Source organism: Malaclemys terrapin, chromosome 2, assembly GCF_027887155.1.
Source record: "Malaclemys terrapin pileata isolate rMalTer1 chromosome 2, rMalTer1.hap1, whole genome shotgun sequence".
In the NCBI taxonomy this organism is placed as follows: domain Eukaryota; kingdom Metazoa; phylum Chordata; order Testudines; family Emydidae; genus Malaclemys; species Malaclemys terrapin.
The window spans coordinates 185788921-185808431 of NC_071506.1; the positions used below are offsets into that span (position 1 = coordinate 185788921).

Below are 19511 nucleotides of genomic sequence, written 5' to 3' on the forward strand. Positions count from 1 at the left end.
AATGTTAGGCTGCTCAGTCTCTCTGGGCAACAGCAGGTAATATTACTGCTGAGCAAATATGAAAAAACTCATCGTGGAACAGAGTTTTTAAGAAGTTTATTATTTTATTTTAGCTGTCCTTTTATTTTAGTAAAAAGAAAAAAATAAGATCACTAGGCAAAATGCTGAAAAAATAGGAGAGAAGCTCTTTTTCGGCTGTTCAATAAATCAGGTATTAAGACAGTTTGCTGATACATGTAAACAAATGGTTTACAAGAGATCTGCAGCAGATTTATTTAGTTGAAACCTGCAAATCCTGACTAAATGCAATCTATTATATAGTATATATTTTATAGTAGTGCCTGATGGTGACAGCCAAAGATTGGGGCTCCAGACACTGATCATTTGAAAAATTACTTAAACTCATATTCCAGCAGGAGTATGACGAAAGGAAGGAAAACACAAAACACTAGCAGTAGTTAGAATTCAAATGTAATACCGCTACTGTATTTCTGAATTGAAAAGTTATTCAGAAAACTAGATTATTGCACTTTCTACACATGATCTTATAAAGATAGCCACATAGCCAGATATGTTCTTGACCTGCTTTATTGGAAACTATTTTTTCCTGGGGCGGGGGGGGGACCATTTCTTATTTTAAAATTTCAACCAAAAATAACATTTTTTTCTGATAGTTATTGCACACTAGAGCTGGTGGAAAATTTGCTCTCTCTTCTGATACTTATCAGCTTGCACATAAGTCGAAAACCCTCTATCAGCAGCTGGTGCTTGAGATGGCTTCCATTCTGACAGCAAGACCATCTTGCTGTTAATAACACCAAATGAAGAAAAGATTACCTGGTTCAAAAATCCGTCCTCAGGACAATCATGAGGGTATTACACACACACACACACACACACACACACACACACACACACAAAAGAATTAAGGTTTTCAAAACTGTTTCGAGGATTTGTGCATTCAATTGCCATTAATGTTTGAAAATCTCACCATATCTTTTTTTCAATATATGAAAACAATAAAATAATACCTGACCCCAGAATGTCTTATAAGACAAAAGAGCCCAAGGTGGTTAAAATGACCTGCTGTTCCACAAACTATTACAGATTATTAGGAGTAACGTATATTCTGTAAAGTGCATGGTACTATGTAATCAGAGGCATACTGCTTGATTCTGCACCCACTGAAATCACTGGTAGCATTGACACTGACTTCAATGAGCTTTGGAGCTGGCACATAGTAATCTTACTGACAATTATATTTTGCACCTGTATTCTTCGGTACTGTATAAATCCAAGCATTTATTTTAAGCTGAAACGTGGGCACTACTGTTAGCAAGTAGAAACAAATACAATTTTGAAAACTATATCTTTGGCAGTATATTCATCTTTAAAAGACTTCAATAAAAAGTTTTTAATAATATAAATATATTCTTATTTTCCAAAAATTTGAACATATTTGAATTATAGAGGAAAAATGGGGTAAAATGTTCATAAATCCAATTTTTATGAAAAATAAAGGAAAATAATTTCTGAAAGTGTCGTGTTAGGAGAAACTTATCAAGTGTCCAGAGGTAAATCAGAAAAGCAACTGCTTTTTATTAAGAGGTAAATTAAACCGAAACATCAACATGGAATCTCCTCTATACTTCGTAGCATTCCACACCTACAACTCCACCAGCAGGATACTGAGAGACAACACACTAAACCAGTGAAACACAACAGGCTAGCTCTTCAGCTAGGGTAAATAAGCATAGCTCCATTGAATTTGATCTAGCAGCTGATCTGGAACTGCATCTTCAGACATTCTCACTGGCTGACAATACCCTAAGAGCAGCACCTTGTCATCTAGCAGCTTCTGAGAGTTGATTAAATCTTTCATGAATGTCACATACACTACAAAATATCAGCAATGTTCAGGGTGTGCCTGGGGCTTCCTTGCACCAGGCATTATTAGCCCCTAGGGGGCACTGGCAGCTGCCATAATTTAGAGCAGCCTTAAGGCTTCTTTAATTTACTGCAGAAGACCAACATCATCAACCTGGTCTGGGAATCATGGCGCACAAAGGTGGTTTAAAGCTACATCTAACATCCTCCCCCCAGTCCTGAGTTGTACTGCTTGCTGAGGATCAGAGATTCTACAAAGTTTCACTTTCAAAACAAAGCAAGTGAAATAAGTTTCCAAGTTTAGTTCTTTATAAACCATGATTAAAAGAACATTTTGCTAACTAGCAATCTTACCTATTTCTTGGTTTTCAAAGAATGTAATGAAAAATACTCCTTGCCCAAAGGCAGCTGTAGACAGAAAGCACTGCAACAATAGAAAAGAAACAGGAGATGAACATAAATAAATCTCCATTAACATATTGTGTGATGTAAATAACTATTGCACTGTTCAGCGCAAATAGAGAAGCAATGGACCTTTCAGTTCTAGAAAGGCTAACAATCCAGTCTTTCACTTACCTTTTTTGAACCTGAACAATGTTTACCTGCATTTTGCAGAAATGTGCTCTCCAAATTAAAGATCATTATGTATCAGGTTATTAATATTTGAAGGTATTATTTAACTTTACCACAATTTATGAAGCATCATAAATCCTCCATACATTGCAAATATATAATGCATAACATTGGAAAAGTGGCTAATGCAATTTATTTTCTGTAGTAAGTGACTGACTCTAGAATTCACAAGAGGCAGGCTGATGGAACACACATTATACTATACTCTGGGCAGCTATTCTATTGCAAGGAAATAACATTTTATTTCCAGTGGAGCAATATAAATTGGGCCATACTGCATCAGAAAAGTACAAAATGGAAAATGACTAACTTCAGGGATGTAATGTAACAAGGATGGAAGAATTATGGTAAATTGAAAAATCACTAACCAGCATCAGAGGGAACTAAATCATTACTAAATACTGATAAAATATATGCATTGTTGTATGATAAAAGTTCTAAAGTTTCAAAGTCTGCTCTTGGAGATGACTTGTATTCTAAAGTAAGTCAATCCAGTATGTTTCACAGTGTTTAAAACAGAAAGGCAAAATTCTGCCAGGGGCCTGGAAAACAAGTATAACCTGCCTCTCTCAAACACACACCACTACAGATGTAGGCCCTGATCAGGCAAAGGCTTATATACAGGCTTATCGTCATGCACTGTGAATAGGTCTATTGGCTTAAAATAAGCACACGGATAAGGCTTTGCAGGAAGAGAATACACAATGTAGGCAGTGTATTTAAATATACAAATGTATTATAGTAGTGTCTAGAGGCCCTGAGCAGGATCCATTGTGTCAAGCACATTTAAAAAAAACAGCCCCTGCCTCTAAGAGCTTATGGCATTCTCGTACGATGAAAAGACAGCTGGATAATACAAGAATATGGTGGGGAGGACAAGGTAAACATTGAAACAACCGAGGTAGCGCTCTCAGCCTACCCCATGAAAAACATGGTCTGGAATGATGGATACCTGCTGTGTGAGCAAGGGCCTGATCCAGTTCCCATTCTAGTCAACAGGAGACTTAGAACTCATCAATCAGAATCTGAATGGGTAAATATGTATTCAATAGCATAAAAGTTGAATGTGTGCAGCTGGCAGCTCTATGCGTAGCAAACATCAGAGTATAACATACTATTCAACCCTAAACATTGATCTATCGCATTTCTGGTTTGTTTTGCCCTATTTACAGTGTTACTTAGATTATTATATACACAGAATTAAACATTTTATTTTGCAGGTATGGAATGAACAAGAGCTTAATGGTGGGTAAAATGGTTTTTTTTTACTGATATTAAAAATGTTAAAAATACTGTAAAATTCTGAAGAGCTTAAAAAACTGTTGTTTTGAGACAAAGTCCTAAACATATTTAAGGAAGTGCAATGTTTGCATAAGCTGTTTTTGCTTTTTGCATTAATGTTCAAGAAATTTACAGGCATACATTCATGATATTCTTAATGGAAGTTAAGGTACCTTCTTGTCTCCATTGGGCCTCAGCTGGAGAATAACAGACGCATATTTGGATGCACACCTGCAGTGTTTGCACAGACATAGCACAGATTCCCTTCACTCTGTGTGTTCATCAATGAACACTTTTGAACTACACTACTGTTGAGTTTAATATTAAATTACAACTGGTGTTTATTGTATAGTAGCGTTCTATTTGTTTTTCCTCTGTGGAGAGGATTAGGTATATCAAATAAAAAAGAGGAATCTTAAAGCACAGTAGTAGGGTTTGTTTGCTCGCTTGTTTGTTTTCCTTAAACGAAGACATTAGAATTGGAAGGAGGTCAGGTGAGCTAACATAGCTGTGATCCTAACTTGACAGTACATCCAGAATAAGGAATACTTATTTGGAGAATACAGCTACAGGAGAACAAACATTGCTTAGATCAGACCTTATCAGAGATTCATCGTGACAAAAGGAGGATGCTTTGCAGAGCACAGCAAAACACAAAGCAGAGGATAGGAAAATACCACCTAGGAACTCTAAACAGATAATGTGGTAAAGTAGTTCATGAATAGCTGTTTGAATCATAATTTATACTGTAGGCTAGTGAACATAAAACAAATTACGAAACTTGATTTTCAATAGTAGAATTTTAAAGGGAATCTCATTCCTCTCCTCATACATCGTACTCTCTACAAAGAGCAGGATGTGCAGTATGCATTCTTACAGATCTGTTTGTCTTGTAGTTGTATTTTAAACAAAGGAGCAATTTCTACAGTTCACTGGTAAGTTTTATACTCATTTTTCTGCCCAGGATAGCCACTAATCCTATGATGGGATGTCATCCACTATTTGAGAGAACATTAATTTTCCAAACTAGTCTTTTTTTGTAAAAAGAAGTCTGTATGAATGTATCTTTTTCTATCATGCATGCTGCATTGGAAATATGGAGCCTTATGCTTTCCGTAGGGTTCTGTCAATTTCTTTGAACACTGATTTTAAAGTCCACTCTTTTGTGGAAAGCACCTCAACTGGTTTTCTATCTAGGAAAGCCATGCAACTTCAGTGAGATATAAGAGCAAAGTAGGAACCTCTGGACAGGATAATGAGAGGATTTGCTAAAGGTCACATAATTATGGAAATGAATCAATCAACAGTTTTTAAAAAGAAATACTTACTGTAATGATCTGGAGGGCAAAGCTAAGTTGGTTCTCCAGGACCAACAAAACTATGTAAGGTAAAAAGCTGATCACATATATAAGGCTGGCACAGAGTGCTGCTGTATTGGCACTGCTAAAAAATGCACCCAACAGGTAGCTTAGCATAACAACCGCAACTCCAAAATCGAGGAGGAAGAGGAAGACTAGGAAGCCATCACTGTACACAAAGATGCCGCTAACTTTTAAAATGATGACCAGAGCACAGCTACTTATAATGAGGACAATGACATTCTCCAGAAACCAGGCCAGGAAGTGAATGGCAGGATTCACACCCATTGTCTTCATATACTAAAAGAGCAGAGAGACATTTTATAATTAGTCACAACTTTAAAAAAAAAATTAACCATCAAGAGATATGCACTAGCCTCCCAAGTGATCACATAATCCTATTATCCTTACCCCGTGTTATACTTTTCCCATTCTCTCGTCATGTGCTGTTAACTCCTTCTGTTGCTCTCATCTTAATTTAAGGTCCAATTCTGTAGACACTTGCTTTTGAGTATAATGCATATGGGTAACCTATTGACTCCAAAGGGACTATGCACATTCATGAGCAAGTGTTTGCAGGATCAGACACTTAGATTGTAACCTCTCTTGGGTAGAGAAGCCACCTCTATTCTTTCAAGTGCCGTACACTTCTATGTCACTACTATAAAATAACAGTAGTAATATAAAAGCACTATGCATGACTATGAATGATGATCAGAGACTAAGACTAAAAGTGCTATGCAGAAAAACAATTAGAATATCGTAAAAATATGAAACACTTCCTTTCCTTTATTTTTGCTGTTTTCTTGCTGAACTTAAAGGCAATTTCTGAATAGAAAATGTGTTATTTCCCATCCAGAAATGAATTTGGGGAAATTTACAATTTTGCCTATCGCAAAATTTTGCAAAGGTGATAGGAAAAAAGGACAAATTTTCACCATGAACTAATCCTTTGCATACATTCATGAAACTCTCAGATTTAACATTGCTCATATGGCCAGAAATAATTGTCATATGTATCTGAGCCCACCATTCTAAAAAACAAAACAAAACACTTTTTTAGGATTATATTACACTACTTCTCTAGTGTTTTTTCAAAATTCACCTTGAAAACATTGGTGAGTTATTAATTAAAACACCTCTGCAAAGTAGATAAGCCCTATTTTACACATTGGAAAACCAAAGTCTAGAGATGTTAAATGTTTTGCTCAAGGTCAAACAGGAAGTCTTCAGCAGAACCTAGAATAGCATTTGAATTCTTGTGAGTTAAGTGTTGTTATATCCATACCTAAAATATGTGGCTTTAAAGTCTCAATCCTGCAAAATGCTGAGCACCTCCTGAGTGCCATAAACTTGTCTCCTTGACTTCAATTTTAGCTGTGATTATTTGTCTAAGTAACTGTTATGCCTTTGTTTTCTCTGTGTACTTTAAATACCTAAAGACTAAAATCCCCAGCCACTTTTACTCAGGTCAGGGTACCTCAAGGAGACCCTACTTTTCTTGTTTTGTTGTTCTCCTAATCTAAAATAAAAGGTCATTCTGAATGAAAGTATGTGGTTGCTCTTTGAGGATGGATAAACATAACAGAAATTGAAGGCATTCAGCACCATGGAAGATTGGGATCTCTATCTGCAAGACTTGTTTCAAAGAAAGGTGCTCAGGTTTAAATTTCATAATTCTGTCATTCACTGCTCTCCTTTATTTCAACAGAGATAAATCTCTGCAGACCAATGGGACTCCAAGCAATATCCCTGTGAATCTGATTTGGCAGCTGGAACTCAGATTAAGAGCCCAGGAGAGAGTGAAAGTCAAAGTAGATGCATTATTATCCACAAAATCATTTCTCCTAAAGTTTAATGTGCATTTTCGGTATACCCCTCTAAACCAGTTTTACAGTCAAAGGCTCAGCTAACTATTACCTCTTCAAGATGAATTTCCCTCTCATAAACCAGTTTTCGGACCATGCCAGCAACAGATACCATCCATGCTAACATCATTATGAGTGGAAAAAAGAAACCAATATTGTTCAAGAACCTGTTCAAGCAAAAATATATGTGTAAGACTCAAAGGAGAAAGATGCAGAAGTAGAAAGTTAATATTTTAATACTCAGAAAATATTACAATATATAAAACAATGATTGAGGATGTGATTTTACTCAAGCCTAGTAACAATACTTTTTTTTTGCTGCTACTAGTTAAACATACGCACTATAATTTAATGGTAAAATATAGGATCAGTGGAACCTGTAAAGTGTATCTCCAAGACAGTGACACTATTTGTAGTGAAGAAGAATAAAAGTCCCAAATTATTTTAATGTTTTGCAAGGTGCTAATTGCAAATAAAGATATTTGGAGTGCCTGTTATGTTTACAAGGCAAAATTTTGCTCCAGTGTTTGTGGCTTGCATTTCAGTTATCTACTTTTATCTTTTGCTTGTATAAGCTAAACACTAAATCCCCATTGCAAACCAATGGACAGATTCTCAGCCTCTGTGATCCATAATAGAGGGGAGAAATCGCACAGGAGCTGGTTTCTGCTGCCTGATCATTGAGCTAGTCCTAAGCTAGCTCCAGCCCCAGTGTAATTTGGAACATCCTTTGCGCTGCTGTAAAGTACACATGCTGCTAAGAGTTCCCAAAGGGGGCTGTCTGCCATGTAGGAATTGCTTAGTGAGCTTTTACCATATCCTCTTCTCCCCCTATTCCTTCTGCCAAGAATAGCAGAATGAGATGCATAGGAGCCAACCACACTGGTTCTATGCCATAATGGGGCAATCACCAGTTAGGGAGATCTGGCAGCTTTCCAACCCCTTTGTATAGCTCAGCCAGATCACAACCACACTATTGAGAGTGCTGCACTAGGTTCAAAAGCAGGGTGTTTACTTACAGGTCACTGGTGTGGCATGGATATGGCATAGCTTGCACTTGTATTTCTGGCTCAGAGGCATCTGCTCCAGCGTGTACTGCAATGATGGCTCTTTCAATCATGTCTTGAAGTGGAACGAAGATGTGATTGTATTTGAACCCGTCACCTGGCAGGTTTGGGGGATGGGATTTCCACATTGGGTTTTTTAGCAGATCTGTTCTCATGCTGTACAGAACGGTAGTTCTAATTGTATATGAAATGTGTTGTGGGGGGTGGCTAGCAGAATCTTCTCTGCGTCTCCTTTTACTTGAGGTGTTGAAAATAATACCTGATCAAAGAATGGAAAACAAAATCAAGAAGGTGTTTCATGGATTGGAAATAAAGCTGTGTGAATAACTGATTTTTATCACTATCCATTCTGAAAAAAAAAATTAAAATTGTTTTTTTGTTTTTTTTTTAATCCAAAACAAAAAAATTTGGCAAACCAAAAAGTTTTAAAAAAAATTATTTCAGGTCAAACAAAATATTGTGTTAAAACTTTTTAACATTATATATATATATTTCAAGTATATTTCTAAAAAGATGTTTTGAATCAAAAAAATCAAAATGTTTCATTATGAAAATGTCAAAATAATTTAAATTTTTTTTTAACCATGACTTGAAAACTGACACATTTACAAAATGTTTCAGCTAACAAGAATTTGGTTTTTTAGCCAAAAAAAAATCTTTCATCTGGAAAATTTTGTCCAACTGTAATTGGAAATGCTACAGATTTTATATTCCTGTCTTTTTTGTGTCCTGTGTTTTATGTTTGCGCTAGGATGCTGCCAATGAATAGTCAGTCATCCATCTTCAAAAAGGCCACATTGTCTTCTTGTAAAGAATGTGGTATTGGTATATTACTTCCTTGTATTGTAAACCTGAGATTCATGCTGGTGGGATTCCAGCAGGGAAACATGAAATCCTTCATGTCTATATTCACCACCCAATGTATTTTTTTTTTAACTACCAGATGGCACTTTTGACTGTTAATGTTAAGACAGTCAACGAGCTCGATATTTTATCTTAGTACTCAGCCTTCTAAGATCTAAAATTACCCTCTTTTCTCTGGGCCTGAGAAAAATCTTAAGAAAAACTTCCTTGTACTTTGTCCTCTAGAACTTGTTCTCCAGACTTGCTTTATTTTTAATTAAAATGTTCCCATTCCTGGTCCAAACTCTAAAGTCCTTAATTAGGCAAAACATGCAATGAATTTGGCCATCTGAGGCCTGGTCTACACTTAAACATTAGATCGAATCAGCTATGTCACCCCGGGTTATGAAAAATTTTGCACCCTGAACAATGTAGCTAGGTCAACTTAACCCCCGATATAGATGCAGCAAGATCAATGAAAGATTTATTCTGTCAACCTACCTGCAACCTCTCCGAGTTACCCCTTCCATTGATGTAGGAAGCATCTACACTACGGCACTACAGCAGCATCACCATTGCTGTGCCACTATAGTTTAGACAAAACTTTGGAATAATACTTCATGGACTGGGGAGTATTCTTCAGAGGTTGATTTTAAAATTCCTCAATCCTGAATTTCAGGCAAAGAGCACATGGAATAACTTGCTTTGCCATAATGACGTTTGCCACAATTAATATTGTAGATTACCCTCTAAAAGTGTAAGAGGGATATGGGTAAACCCTCTTTCTGAAGCTGGAAAGATGAAGTCAGACAAAGTACCAATAGACTAGGCTCCTCCTATCTCTATTATTCTGATATATTTTCCTTCTTGATTAAGAGAAAAAGGTTGCCCTTGTCTTCTTTTAAAAGGTGTGATGGGATATACAAACCACACACTGGGCAACAAGGGATTAAGGAGCTGCTCTGGGCTCAGCCAGCCCTATCCGACCACACCTCCAAGAGAGTCACAGGCTGAAGGGGAAGCTAAAAGGTAGCAGAACAGCTCACTTGTGGAAAAGCCAGGGAAGACAAAGGACCTCTACCTTGCAGCTCTTAGGAAAGGCAAGATCTCACCTATCAGCACCTGCCTGAAGGTCCCCCCCTGGAGGGAAGGGAGGACCTGCTTTTGATAGATTACGTAACATGCACTAGATCACACAGCTTATCTGTGGCAGAACTGGGAATAGACCTAGATCATCTGAGTACTAGTCTCGTGTCTAGATTTTAATTGGTCTCACCGCCATCTCTGCTTTACCATGACTTCTCTTATAACTCTCATGAGCCCTGGGGCCTTCAGTGCGGAACTTAGTCAAATGCAGAAATTAAAAAAAAATTTTAATGGATACAAAACTAGCCACATTGAAGTCACTGGCAAAGCACCTATTGACTTAAATGGGGCTAGGATTTCACTCTCCTCTCTAGTAAGTGCTACATACCGGGAGGGAACATTTCAGGCAGGGAAAAGAAATTTCTACGATGAATGACTGCTCTCCTGTTTCCTCTTACGGCCTTATCAGCACAACAAGCAGATTTCCAGCAGTGGAGGAGGCATTTTAAGGAGGTGGGACAGAGACGTGAGCAGAAGAAACAATAGAACTTGCTCAAGAATTAACTTAGTCTGAGTAAATGAGCTGATTTGAAAGTTACCTTCCTAGGCAAACAGGCTTCCTACAAAGATTAATTTTCTTAACTCTCTTCTGCAACCCCAAAGGATATCAAATTTAAAAATCAGAGGAGGAAAAACTAGGTGATGCGGTCTTTAAAAAGCAACAAAGTAACCTCATTTTTATATTTTGTTTTCAAGCCTTTTCATTCTATGGCCTCATTCCACTCTCGCTGTATATTATATTACTATCTGTTGTTCCTGGTATCATATTTATTAGGTATAACTGACTCCAGGGATTTGTTTAGTAGTGATTCCTCACTTATAATAGCAATATCACTAGTTTTTATTGCTTACATTACAGTGTTCAAGAATCACGAGTATATTTTTATCAGGCAAACGTGCTTTTTTTTTTCTTTTTTATTGTGTTTGTACCATATGTGTTTTCTATGTGTTTATTAAGCCCTGTCTTCCTGGCTGCCATGTCACTGAAGCACCCTTGTAAGAGGGAAATATGGGAATGATCATTTTATGAAGTCAGGGGTTTCTTGTCAGTACGTATTTTAAATGAGATACTTACTTGCCAAGAAATTATTTTGTTGCATGAGCTCTTGTGCCTTCGCCTCCAATTTCTCCACAGATTCAAGATGCTGGAAGCGGTCCAGTAACACACAGGAGGAGATATTTACCATGAGCTGTGCCAATAGGTTAATCTGCTCAGTCACCGAGTTATTGAGCATTTTCTCCATCATAGGCTCTGAGAAGAGTAAACAGATTGGGAACTATTAGTTTCAAAGCAGCATAAAGAAGTCAGAGCCATGCTTTCCTGTAACTGTATTGTAGAAACATAAAATTATTTGTAAAATATCATTTAAAAGGGGAGATTTTCAGAAGTGCCTAGGAAATTGAGGAGCACAATTACAACGTTGTAGGACTATGCTCTTAAATCCCATAGATGCATAAAGTCCCCCCCCCCAACTTCACATTCCATTCCAGTGCAGTGAGAATGCTATGGGTATCCCAATTTTGGAAAGATTACCTTGACCATGAGATAAAAGAACAGTGAATTTTATGGGCCAGATTCACCCCTACAGATACCAATTCCATCCCCTTGCTCTTGGGAGAGCAGATGTACAGGAGAGTGACTATCATGGGAGAGCCAGAAGAGTTTCCATCTGCAGAGAAGGTCAGATTTGAAGTCCACACAGGACTTTAGAAGAGTCATAAGGCAGGGGCTGCCCGCACAAGGCCTGTCCTCCAATTTCTACTTGAGCCCAGTTCCAAACCCTGTCCTTGGTGTAACTAGGTATTCTTCATCTGGTACTTCTGTGAGGAGGATGGGTGAAAGGGATGTGTCTGCCTGAAAGCGGACTTGTACTCCCTTCTTAGACTACTCAGCGGAGAGAGGACAGCCTGCTTTGATTCTGCAGCATTTTCTGCCACTATCTTATCTAGCTTTTCTCCAAAGAGGAGAGATCCCATGAACAAAGAGGAGCATAGGACTTGCTTGGAGGGAGCATCTACCTTCCCAGGGCAAAATCACATATGCTTCCTGGCTGTGGAGTTGGAAGTCATAGCCCGGGCTGAGAATTTCATTGCCTCAAACTTCTCAGGATGGAAAAAAAAATACATTTGTTGCATTTATCCCAAGTCCTACTCAGATTTGGAGCCTGAGAGCTCTCTTCCTCCATAGAGGAAGAGGAGTCTGAGTCAGAGGATGAGTACCTTTTGGACTTTTTCTTCCCCGTTTTATTCTTCTGGGGCTTTTTTGACATTTCAGCATCCTTTGCAGGCATTACCACCCAGCTGTGGCCAGAGTGTAATCTTCTGTGACTTGCCTTGTGCAGAGTCTAGAGCTCTCTAGAAACTTCTCCATCTAAGTCTTCCCCTTCGGGGTCCCTCTCCTCCAGAGCAGGAGATGGGGTCTCATTATCAGCACTCCCTGATTCAAATTGGGAAGGACAGGGGCTGGATATGAGCGCTGCTACTCTTCCCAAGGTGCTCAAGACCCATTTCAAGATTTGGGGGGGGAGGGTGTGACAGCCCTGCTGATCTGTGGTTCTGGGTCACTCCAGGACTTACCGCCTGGGTCATCTGGATGAAGCCCTCCTCCTCCTCCTCAAATCCTGTCATTTTCTGTTCTGGGTCTCCTGGTTGGGTTTTCTTCGGTGGAGTCATGGCTATTTGTGGAGGTAGAGGCCTCAACATGCCTGTCCCAGCTAGGGTCAGGTAACTGGGGGCAGGCTGGGCATAATTTGCCCTCTGTCAAGCCTGGGAAAACTCCCTCACCTATAGAGCACCTGTTGGACTTTGCCCAGTGCTTGCTCAGCTGCTCAGCCAGGCCTGAAAGGGGACGGAGGAGCTCAGCAGGGAGATACTGCAGGAGAGGTGCTGGGTGGCTGTAACCACAACACTGAACAAACCCTGTACCAGGAATGAGGCTTGGAACAAAGAAAAAGCTTGTTACTGCCCACAAAATGGTTAGAAAATCATAAAGGCAAAAGGAAAAGGTGGGAGCAAATTAACTACCACTTGACTGCTGCCATGGAAGCAGAAGATCTGGCAGCATGCAGGAGAAAGAGGTGTGGCCAGTACACGCTGTGCTGCAGCTGGGAAGCACCTCCAGAAACTGCAGAGAGTTGATGGGATCAGCCCAGTTGTAATAGAATTGTGGGAGACGCTGGGCTGCAGAAATCCCTGGTTTGGAGGCCCTCTGAGCATTAGTGATGTTTGGCTCTGGAACTTCACAGTTGGCCTCGCTCTAAAAATGCGCTTCCATCAAAAACAAGACTATGAACATCCTCAACCTTTGGAGGAGTTCAGATCTGCATATAATTTTTGTGGATTGTGCTAATCATATTGGAAAGAATAATCACAACAATGGGTTTACAGCATGGGGCAATTTTAACTCAAAACAATTCTTACTCCAATTGGATTTAAACAGAAACTTGTGAGGAAAGTCTAACACATCCACAAAACTAGCTGATCTCCCAGTGAATAATTATTCACATTTGAGGAGTGAAAAATAGGTACTGGGAGGTCCAATATGAGCTTCAAGCTTCTTAAAAGCTTTAAAAAAAAAAAAAAAAAAAAAAAAACATTTGAGTGTTTAATCCTTAAAAACATTAGGTGATGAGTTGACTTGGTAAGAGTGATTAACTCATTAACATAAGATTGGAACTCAGTGCACCTGAGTGATGGCACAGCAGGTATTGCAATGGGAAAGCAGAGAAGCAGAAATGCACTAAACTGATCTGGATGGACGGCAGGACTGTTAGTGAAGAAGGGATGAACAAGGATCAGGAAGAGAGGCAGTTGTGAGACGAGACAATGAAACAGATGTACTAAGAATCAGAAGGCAAGCCAGTATCAATGGAATGGATTCAGAAGGAACACAAGCAATGGAACAGGAGTGAGGATACCAGACAAATATCTACTGTTTTACCCAACAGGAAGGCACAGAAGAAATATATATATAGTATTATTGGTTTTGTAGCATCTTAGGGGCTAGAATATTCCTAATACTAGTAACCTAACACTAACAGGGTTAAGCATACATGTATGTCACCAGAGATTTTTCCCCTAGGTGATCTTAAGAAGACCTTATTTTGAATAATACATCAATTTTTAAAATTTTCTCTTACAACTTAATCATTTAAATATTTGAGCATGAGAAATATCAACTGACTTGCTACGTGCTTGGAATATTGCATAATTAAATGTTTCTGTAAGTAAAAGCAATATTTCGCAAGCTGCATAATTTACACGGAACTAACACATCTAAATATATAAAAAGGTAAAATCCTTGGGGAAGTTTCAGAACTTATTAAATAAAATATCCTTGCCTGCATTTTCCTTCAAATAACTTAATGATACTAAGACAGCAAACTTTGCACAGCTATTTCTGGTACTTACTTTCTGCTTTGTTACTTACCTTAGAGCCAGTCTCGTAAGGTTCTGAGTCAATTTTCATTGGACTTCACTGAAGGTGAAGGCATTTAGCACCTCTGAGGAGGCACACAGAACCTTACAGAATCAGATACTTTTTCTGCAGTTTCTGCTACAGAATCAAATGCCCAAGAAACACTATGGTCCTGATCCCAAGAGGTAATAAGCACTTGCAAGTAGAGCGGGTTGAGAATTTTTCAATGAAACTTTTGGGTGTCAGAGAATGCCGATTCATTGAAACAGTTTCTTGGAATTTCTGTTCATAACCAGAATAGCCCGGTGGTTAAGGCCCTCACCTGGATCAAGTCCCTGCTCCAAACCAGTCAGATTTGAACCTAGGTCTCCTACATGCAAGGTGAGTGCTCCAACCACCAGATGATACAGTCCGTCTCTTCCTCTCTGACCCAATGGCTATTTTCCTATTTATTCAAAATGGATCAGCCCCAACAAGCAAAAGTGAAAGAATGACTGCAAATCAGGCAGAGTAGGCCCTTGAACCTGGGTTGTCCACATCCCAGATAAGTGCCCTGGCCATCAGGCTATTGACTATTCTGTGTTGCTCACGTTTTTACATGAAATATTTCAAACTATCTCATTTTCATTCCAACATGGAATAGAAACAAATGTCAGACCCTCAGATTTTGTTGTGAAACAGAATCCTTGTTTTACAGTCAGCCCCACTTGTCACTCTCATTTGGATCAACAAAAGTTGTGGGTGTTCAGCTCTTGAAAGGATCAGGCCCATAATGTGGGAAAGAACTGGATTCAAATTATTTATAAAATAAGGGAATTGCTATTTTAAAGATATTAATCTTTATCTGTTAGTGAAATGGATGGATTTTACTTGTATGGACATTAGGCAAGATGCAGCAAAAGGAACTGCATTTCTTTACAAGATGATAAATGATCAAACAATATTAAAAATGTTTGAAACTAAAATGCGATAATTGTAAAATGTACTTTTAGTTTTATCTAAGTAAGGCCAATGTGAATCATAACTAAGAGGTTATTACTGCTAAATTTCAGTCAAACACAACGTCATGGGAATAATAAATCTTGTGTGTCTATCTGTAGATATACCTACCATACTCTTGCAGCTTTCCAATGAGATTCCCCACATCAATATTCAAGCGACTTTCAATGAAGTTCTTTATAAAACTGTTTTGGAGAGCTTCCTAAAGTAAGATAAATGATTTACAAGATAGCATCTGTGATATTCAGAGTTGCTGGATTTTTTTATATACACACACAGAGTCATAGATCTTCCTGCTCAGCCATAGATTTCCTCTGTATGACCTTGGGCATGTCATTTAGTATCTGTGCCTGAGCTCCTCATCTGTAAAAGGCCTCACGGAAGTACGAGGAGAAATACACTGAAGATTCTGAGGCAATTAGATACTACATGGATGGGAACCAAGTAAGTGCCTATGACAGATTGATATATCATACCGTAAATTTCCATCATCTTCATCTTGTTGTTTTCTTTTGTTTCCATTATTAAACCAGCACTGAGATTGTAGGCTTTTCTTAATTGGCTGTTTAAGATCAGCAAAGAGATTCCAAAAAAAAAAAAAAAAAATCTGTTCATGTTGTTTCAAACTCTCCCTGGGGAACTGCTGTCCTAATCAGAATTCAGAGTTACTGGGAAATGAACCAGTATTTGGTATCTTTCAGCCCTTGCTCTCAATGCAATGAAGCCAAAGGTGTGACCATGACTTTTCTAACATATGACAAAGAACCAAAACCCATAACCTGATGTTAAGTAGGATTCGTTAAGTGGAGAATATCGCTAACCTCTGCACATACCTTAACTAAGAGTAAAAAGATAAAAAAAATTTAAGATGTCCACTGTATAAAACTTTCTATAAACTCAGCTTCAAGATTCCACATTTTAGATGTCAATAATTTATAGCATTAGTGAGCTAACACAAGGTTTGTATGTAGTGGAAGTAAATGTAGCTCTAAAATGGCAGATACACTTCATAATGAGATGCAACTAAAGATTAGGCTTTGGGTACCAAAGAACCACTGATAAAAACATGCACTCCCTATAGACAAACCCAAGGTCAATGGGAGCTCAGGACAGTCAGGGCCTTACAGGCTCTGTCCCTTAATGGGTTGTCAATGACCAGCTCTTATAATATTATGAATTTGGCACTGACAGAATGCAGAATCATTAAGATTTACTAATTAAAATCATCCAATGCTAGACGAAAGACTTTTCAAGTGCTATCTCCTGGGTCCAACACAATCTCCCTTTTCTGTACTTAGAAATATGGCAAGTTCCCAGTGGCATAGTACAGCATATCATTTAAGTGAATGTCTGTAGCACAAACATTTCACATTCCAAACTTCAGCATCAGAGTCTGAATTCTAAACACCAAGAGAATTCGATGGATTCCTGTTTCTATGTCCTCCTGAATACTTATTTGTATTCAAATGATTTAGTGGAGACTCAAGTGAATAATTTCTCCTTTATCGCAAAGTACCCAGACACTCTGCACACTCAAAACAGAATGTATATTGTGCACTATAAACCATAATTGCGTCACCAAGCTGGCAGAATCCTGCTAATATATTTTCCTCACTGTTAGTCTTGGATACCTTTGTAAAAGTAATGGTTTCTAACAGACAACCCTCACCAGTGGAGATTGATTCACCAGACAGGGTAGTGTATAGTGTTTGCTAACGTACTAAGGTAATACAATGGTACGGATGAGAGATGGTATCTTAAAAGGTTATTATTTTTACTTACAGGCAATTTAATGGTACTAATATGGCCCCCATCAGGGTTTTATCTAAGCACCTCACAAATCTTTAGTGCATTTGTCCTCCCAACATTCTTGTAAGATAGGGATAATAGCATTGTCCTATTTTACAGATGGGGACCTGAGGCCCAGAGAGGCTCAGTGACTTGCCCCAGGTCATACAAACAGTCTCTGGAAGAGAGTAGGCTAGTGCCCTAGCCACTGGATCGTATTTCCTCTCCAATTCTGATCCCCTTGATTGAGTATAATAGCTCCTTATTTCATGGGTAACCCCATTGATTTCAGTTGGATTACTTGTGGAATAAAGTACTATTCAGCATGAACAAGAACATCAGTCTATGGCCCCTTGTACTTACATGAAAGTATGCACATGCCTAAAATAAGTACCCATACAACCTTATTGTTGTATACCTTTTCCCTTCCTCACCCCTTGTTACCCCAACTCACTGAGTCACATCTATACATTTATTGTAAATTAGCTAGGGCAGAGATCTTTCCTTTCACTTGTTCTGTAAAATACAACATTTTGGAGCATTGCATTACTAGCAGCCATAAAAACTATATTATCTGGAAAATACCATCTTCAGTTTCCATGTTCATTGTCTCAATTTCTACATCTCATTTGCTCAGTTTCCAAGAAAAAGGACTAACAATCAGCTCCACGAGGCCTTTCAGGGATCGCAAGTAACATTCCTTAATTGAATCTTAATTAACAATTCTATTGTTGATGCATGAGCATCAGTTTATTCTTTCACAGCTTAATGCCTCTGCAGATGGTGAAGAGCAAAAAGTGCCAAAACTACATGTTAGTGACTAAAGAAAGAAGATATGACTTGGAAACACACAGAAAGAACTGTTAACCAGGTGCTACGTTTATGCAGTCACAGCTATTGTTGCATTTTAAACTTCCTCCATTATCCCTGTGAGAATTATGAGAATTAAGCAAATTTAAGCTGTAAAGAGTATTTAAAAACTTGCCAATTGCCTTAGATTAGCATTTCTCAAACTGGAGTCCATGGACCCCTGGGGGGTCCTTGGGCCCTGCTGATCAACTCCTCACCTTTCCTCCCTCAACTGCTCCCCTCCCTCCCAGCACCTCCTGCACACCGGGGAACAGCTGTTTCCTTGCATGCAGGAGGCACTGGGAGGAAGGGGGAGAAGTGGGGACAGGGTGCGCTTGGGAGAGGGGGCGGAATCGTGTCCAGGGCCGCTGATCAACTCCTCCCCCTTCCCTCCCAGTGCCTCTTGCATGCTGGGTAACAGCTGTTCAGCGGCGTGCAGGAGGCACTGGGAGAGAGGTGGAGAAGCGAGGATGGAACGTGCTCAGGGGAGGAGGAGGCAGGGAAGAGAAGGGGCAGGGGTGGAGTGGGGGCAGGGCCTGGGGTTGAGTCAGGGACTGAAAAATTTTAAATCAAAATGGGGGTCCTCGGGTTGCTAAAGTTTGAGAACCACTTAGATAAGTGACTGTTCGCTGTCGTACTATTCATTGTATTTCTAATATCACATGGTAATACTGCAGACAGGGAGGTAAATACTTATTTTAGCTGCTTTAAAATTGAAAAGATTTTCAGGACCACCCCGTTGTAGGTCTATAATCTAAAATTCAGCTGGACTTAGTGTTACAGACATATGGTTTTCAAATGCCACTCACAAGAAAAACTTGTATGTCTGTGCTGACTGTACCACCACTGCTATCCTACAGAATTTCTGGTAATTCCTCCACCTCAGAGCCAGGACCTTTGTAAAGGCTGATCCAGAACTCCATTTCCTATAGTGATCTAGTATTTCTAGAATTACCACTTCTTTACAGGCTACTTTAATTCTTCAATTATTTGTCTCTGTGGATAGTATTGGAAAGTAGGAAGTCATCCACAATTCACCAACCTGGAGCTGATTGACCATGAGGAAGTTTTCACTGCTCTTAAAAACCCCAGACATCCTCAGCCATGCCTCAGAATAAATCTTCAGGTTGTCCACAAATCCAAATGTGTGATTAGCCTAAAGGGAGAAATGAAGCCAAGTGAAATGAAAACTGCACACAGTAATTCCCGTGGAAACAGGAGCAACTAGGGTGGTTCAGATCTCCTGAAACTCCTCTGAATGTCAACTTTAATTGTCAGAAGTAAATGCATTGTGTTTCCTTTTATCTTCAAAGGAAACAAAAACTGATTTTTTTTTTTGTTATTCAGAGACTAACAGATCAAAGAAAAGGCTTCC

General features: G+C 38.8%; 1 protein-coding gene across 1 annotated transcript in view; it reads right to left on the reverse strand.

The window, feature by feature from the left end:
* The window catches only part of ABCA13 (ATP binding cassette subfamily A member 13), a 281687-nt gene that overhangs the window by 155043 nt on the left and 107133 nt on the right, over positions 1-19511 (reverse strand). The window contains exons 28-34 of the mRNA XM_054018854.1: positions 19179-19292; positions 15611-15701; positions 11159-11335; positions 8047-8353; positions 7080-7194; positions 5130-5459; positions 2242-2311 (exon numbers count right to left, since the gene is read on the reverse strand). Of these exons, the coding sequence (XP_053874829.1) occupies positions 2242-2311; positions 5130-5459; positions 7080-7194; positions 8047-8353; positions 11159-11335; positions 15611-15701; positions 19179-19292 (1204 nt within the window). The remainder of the gene's footprint in view (positions 1-2241; positions 2312-5129; positions 5460-7079; positions 7195-8046; positions 8354-11158; positions 11336-15610; positions 15702-19178; positions 19293-19511) is intronic.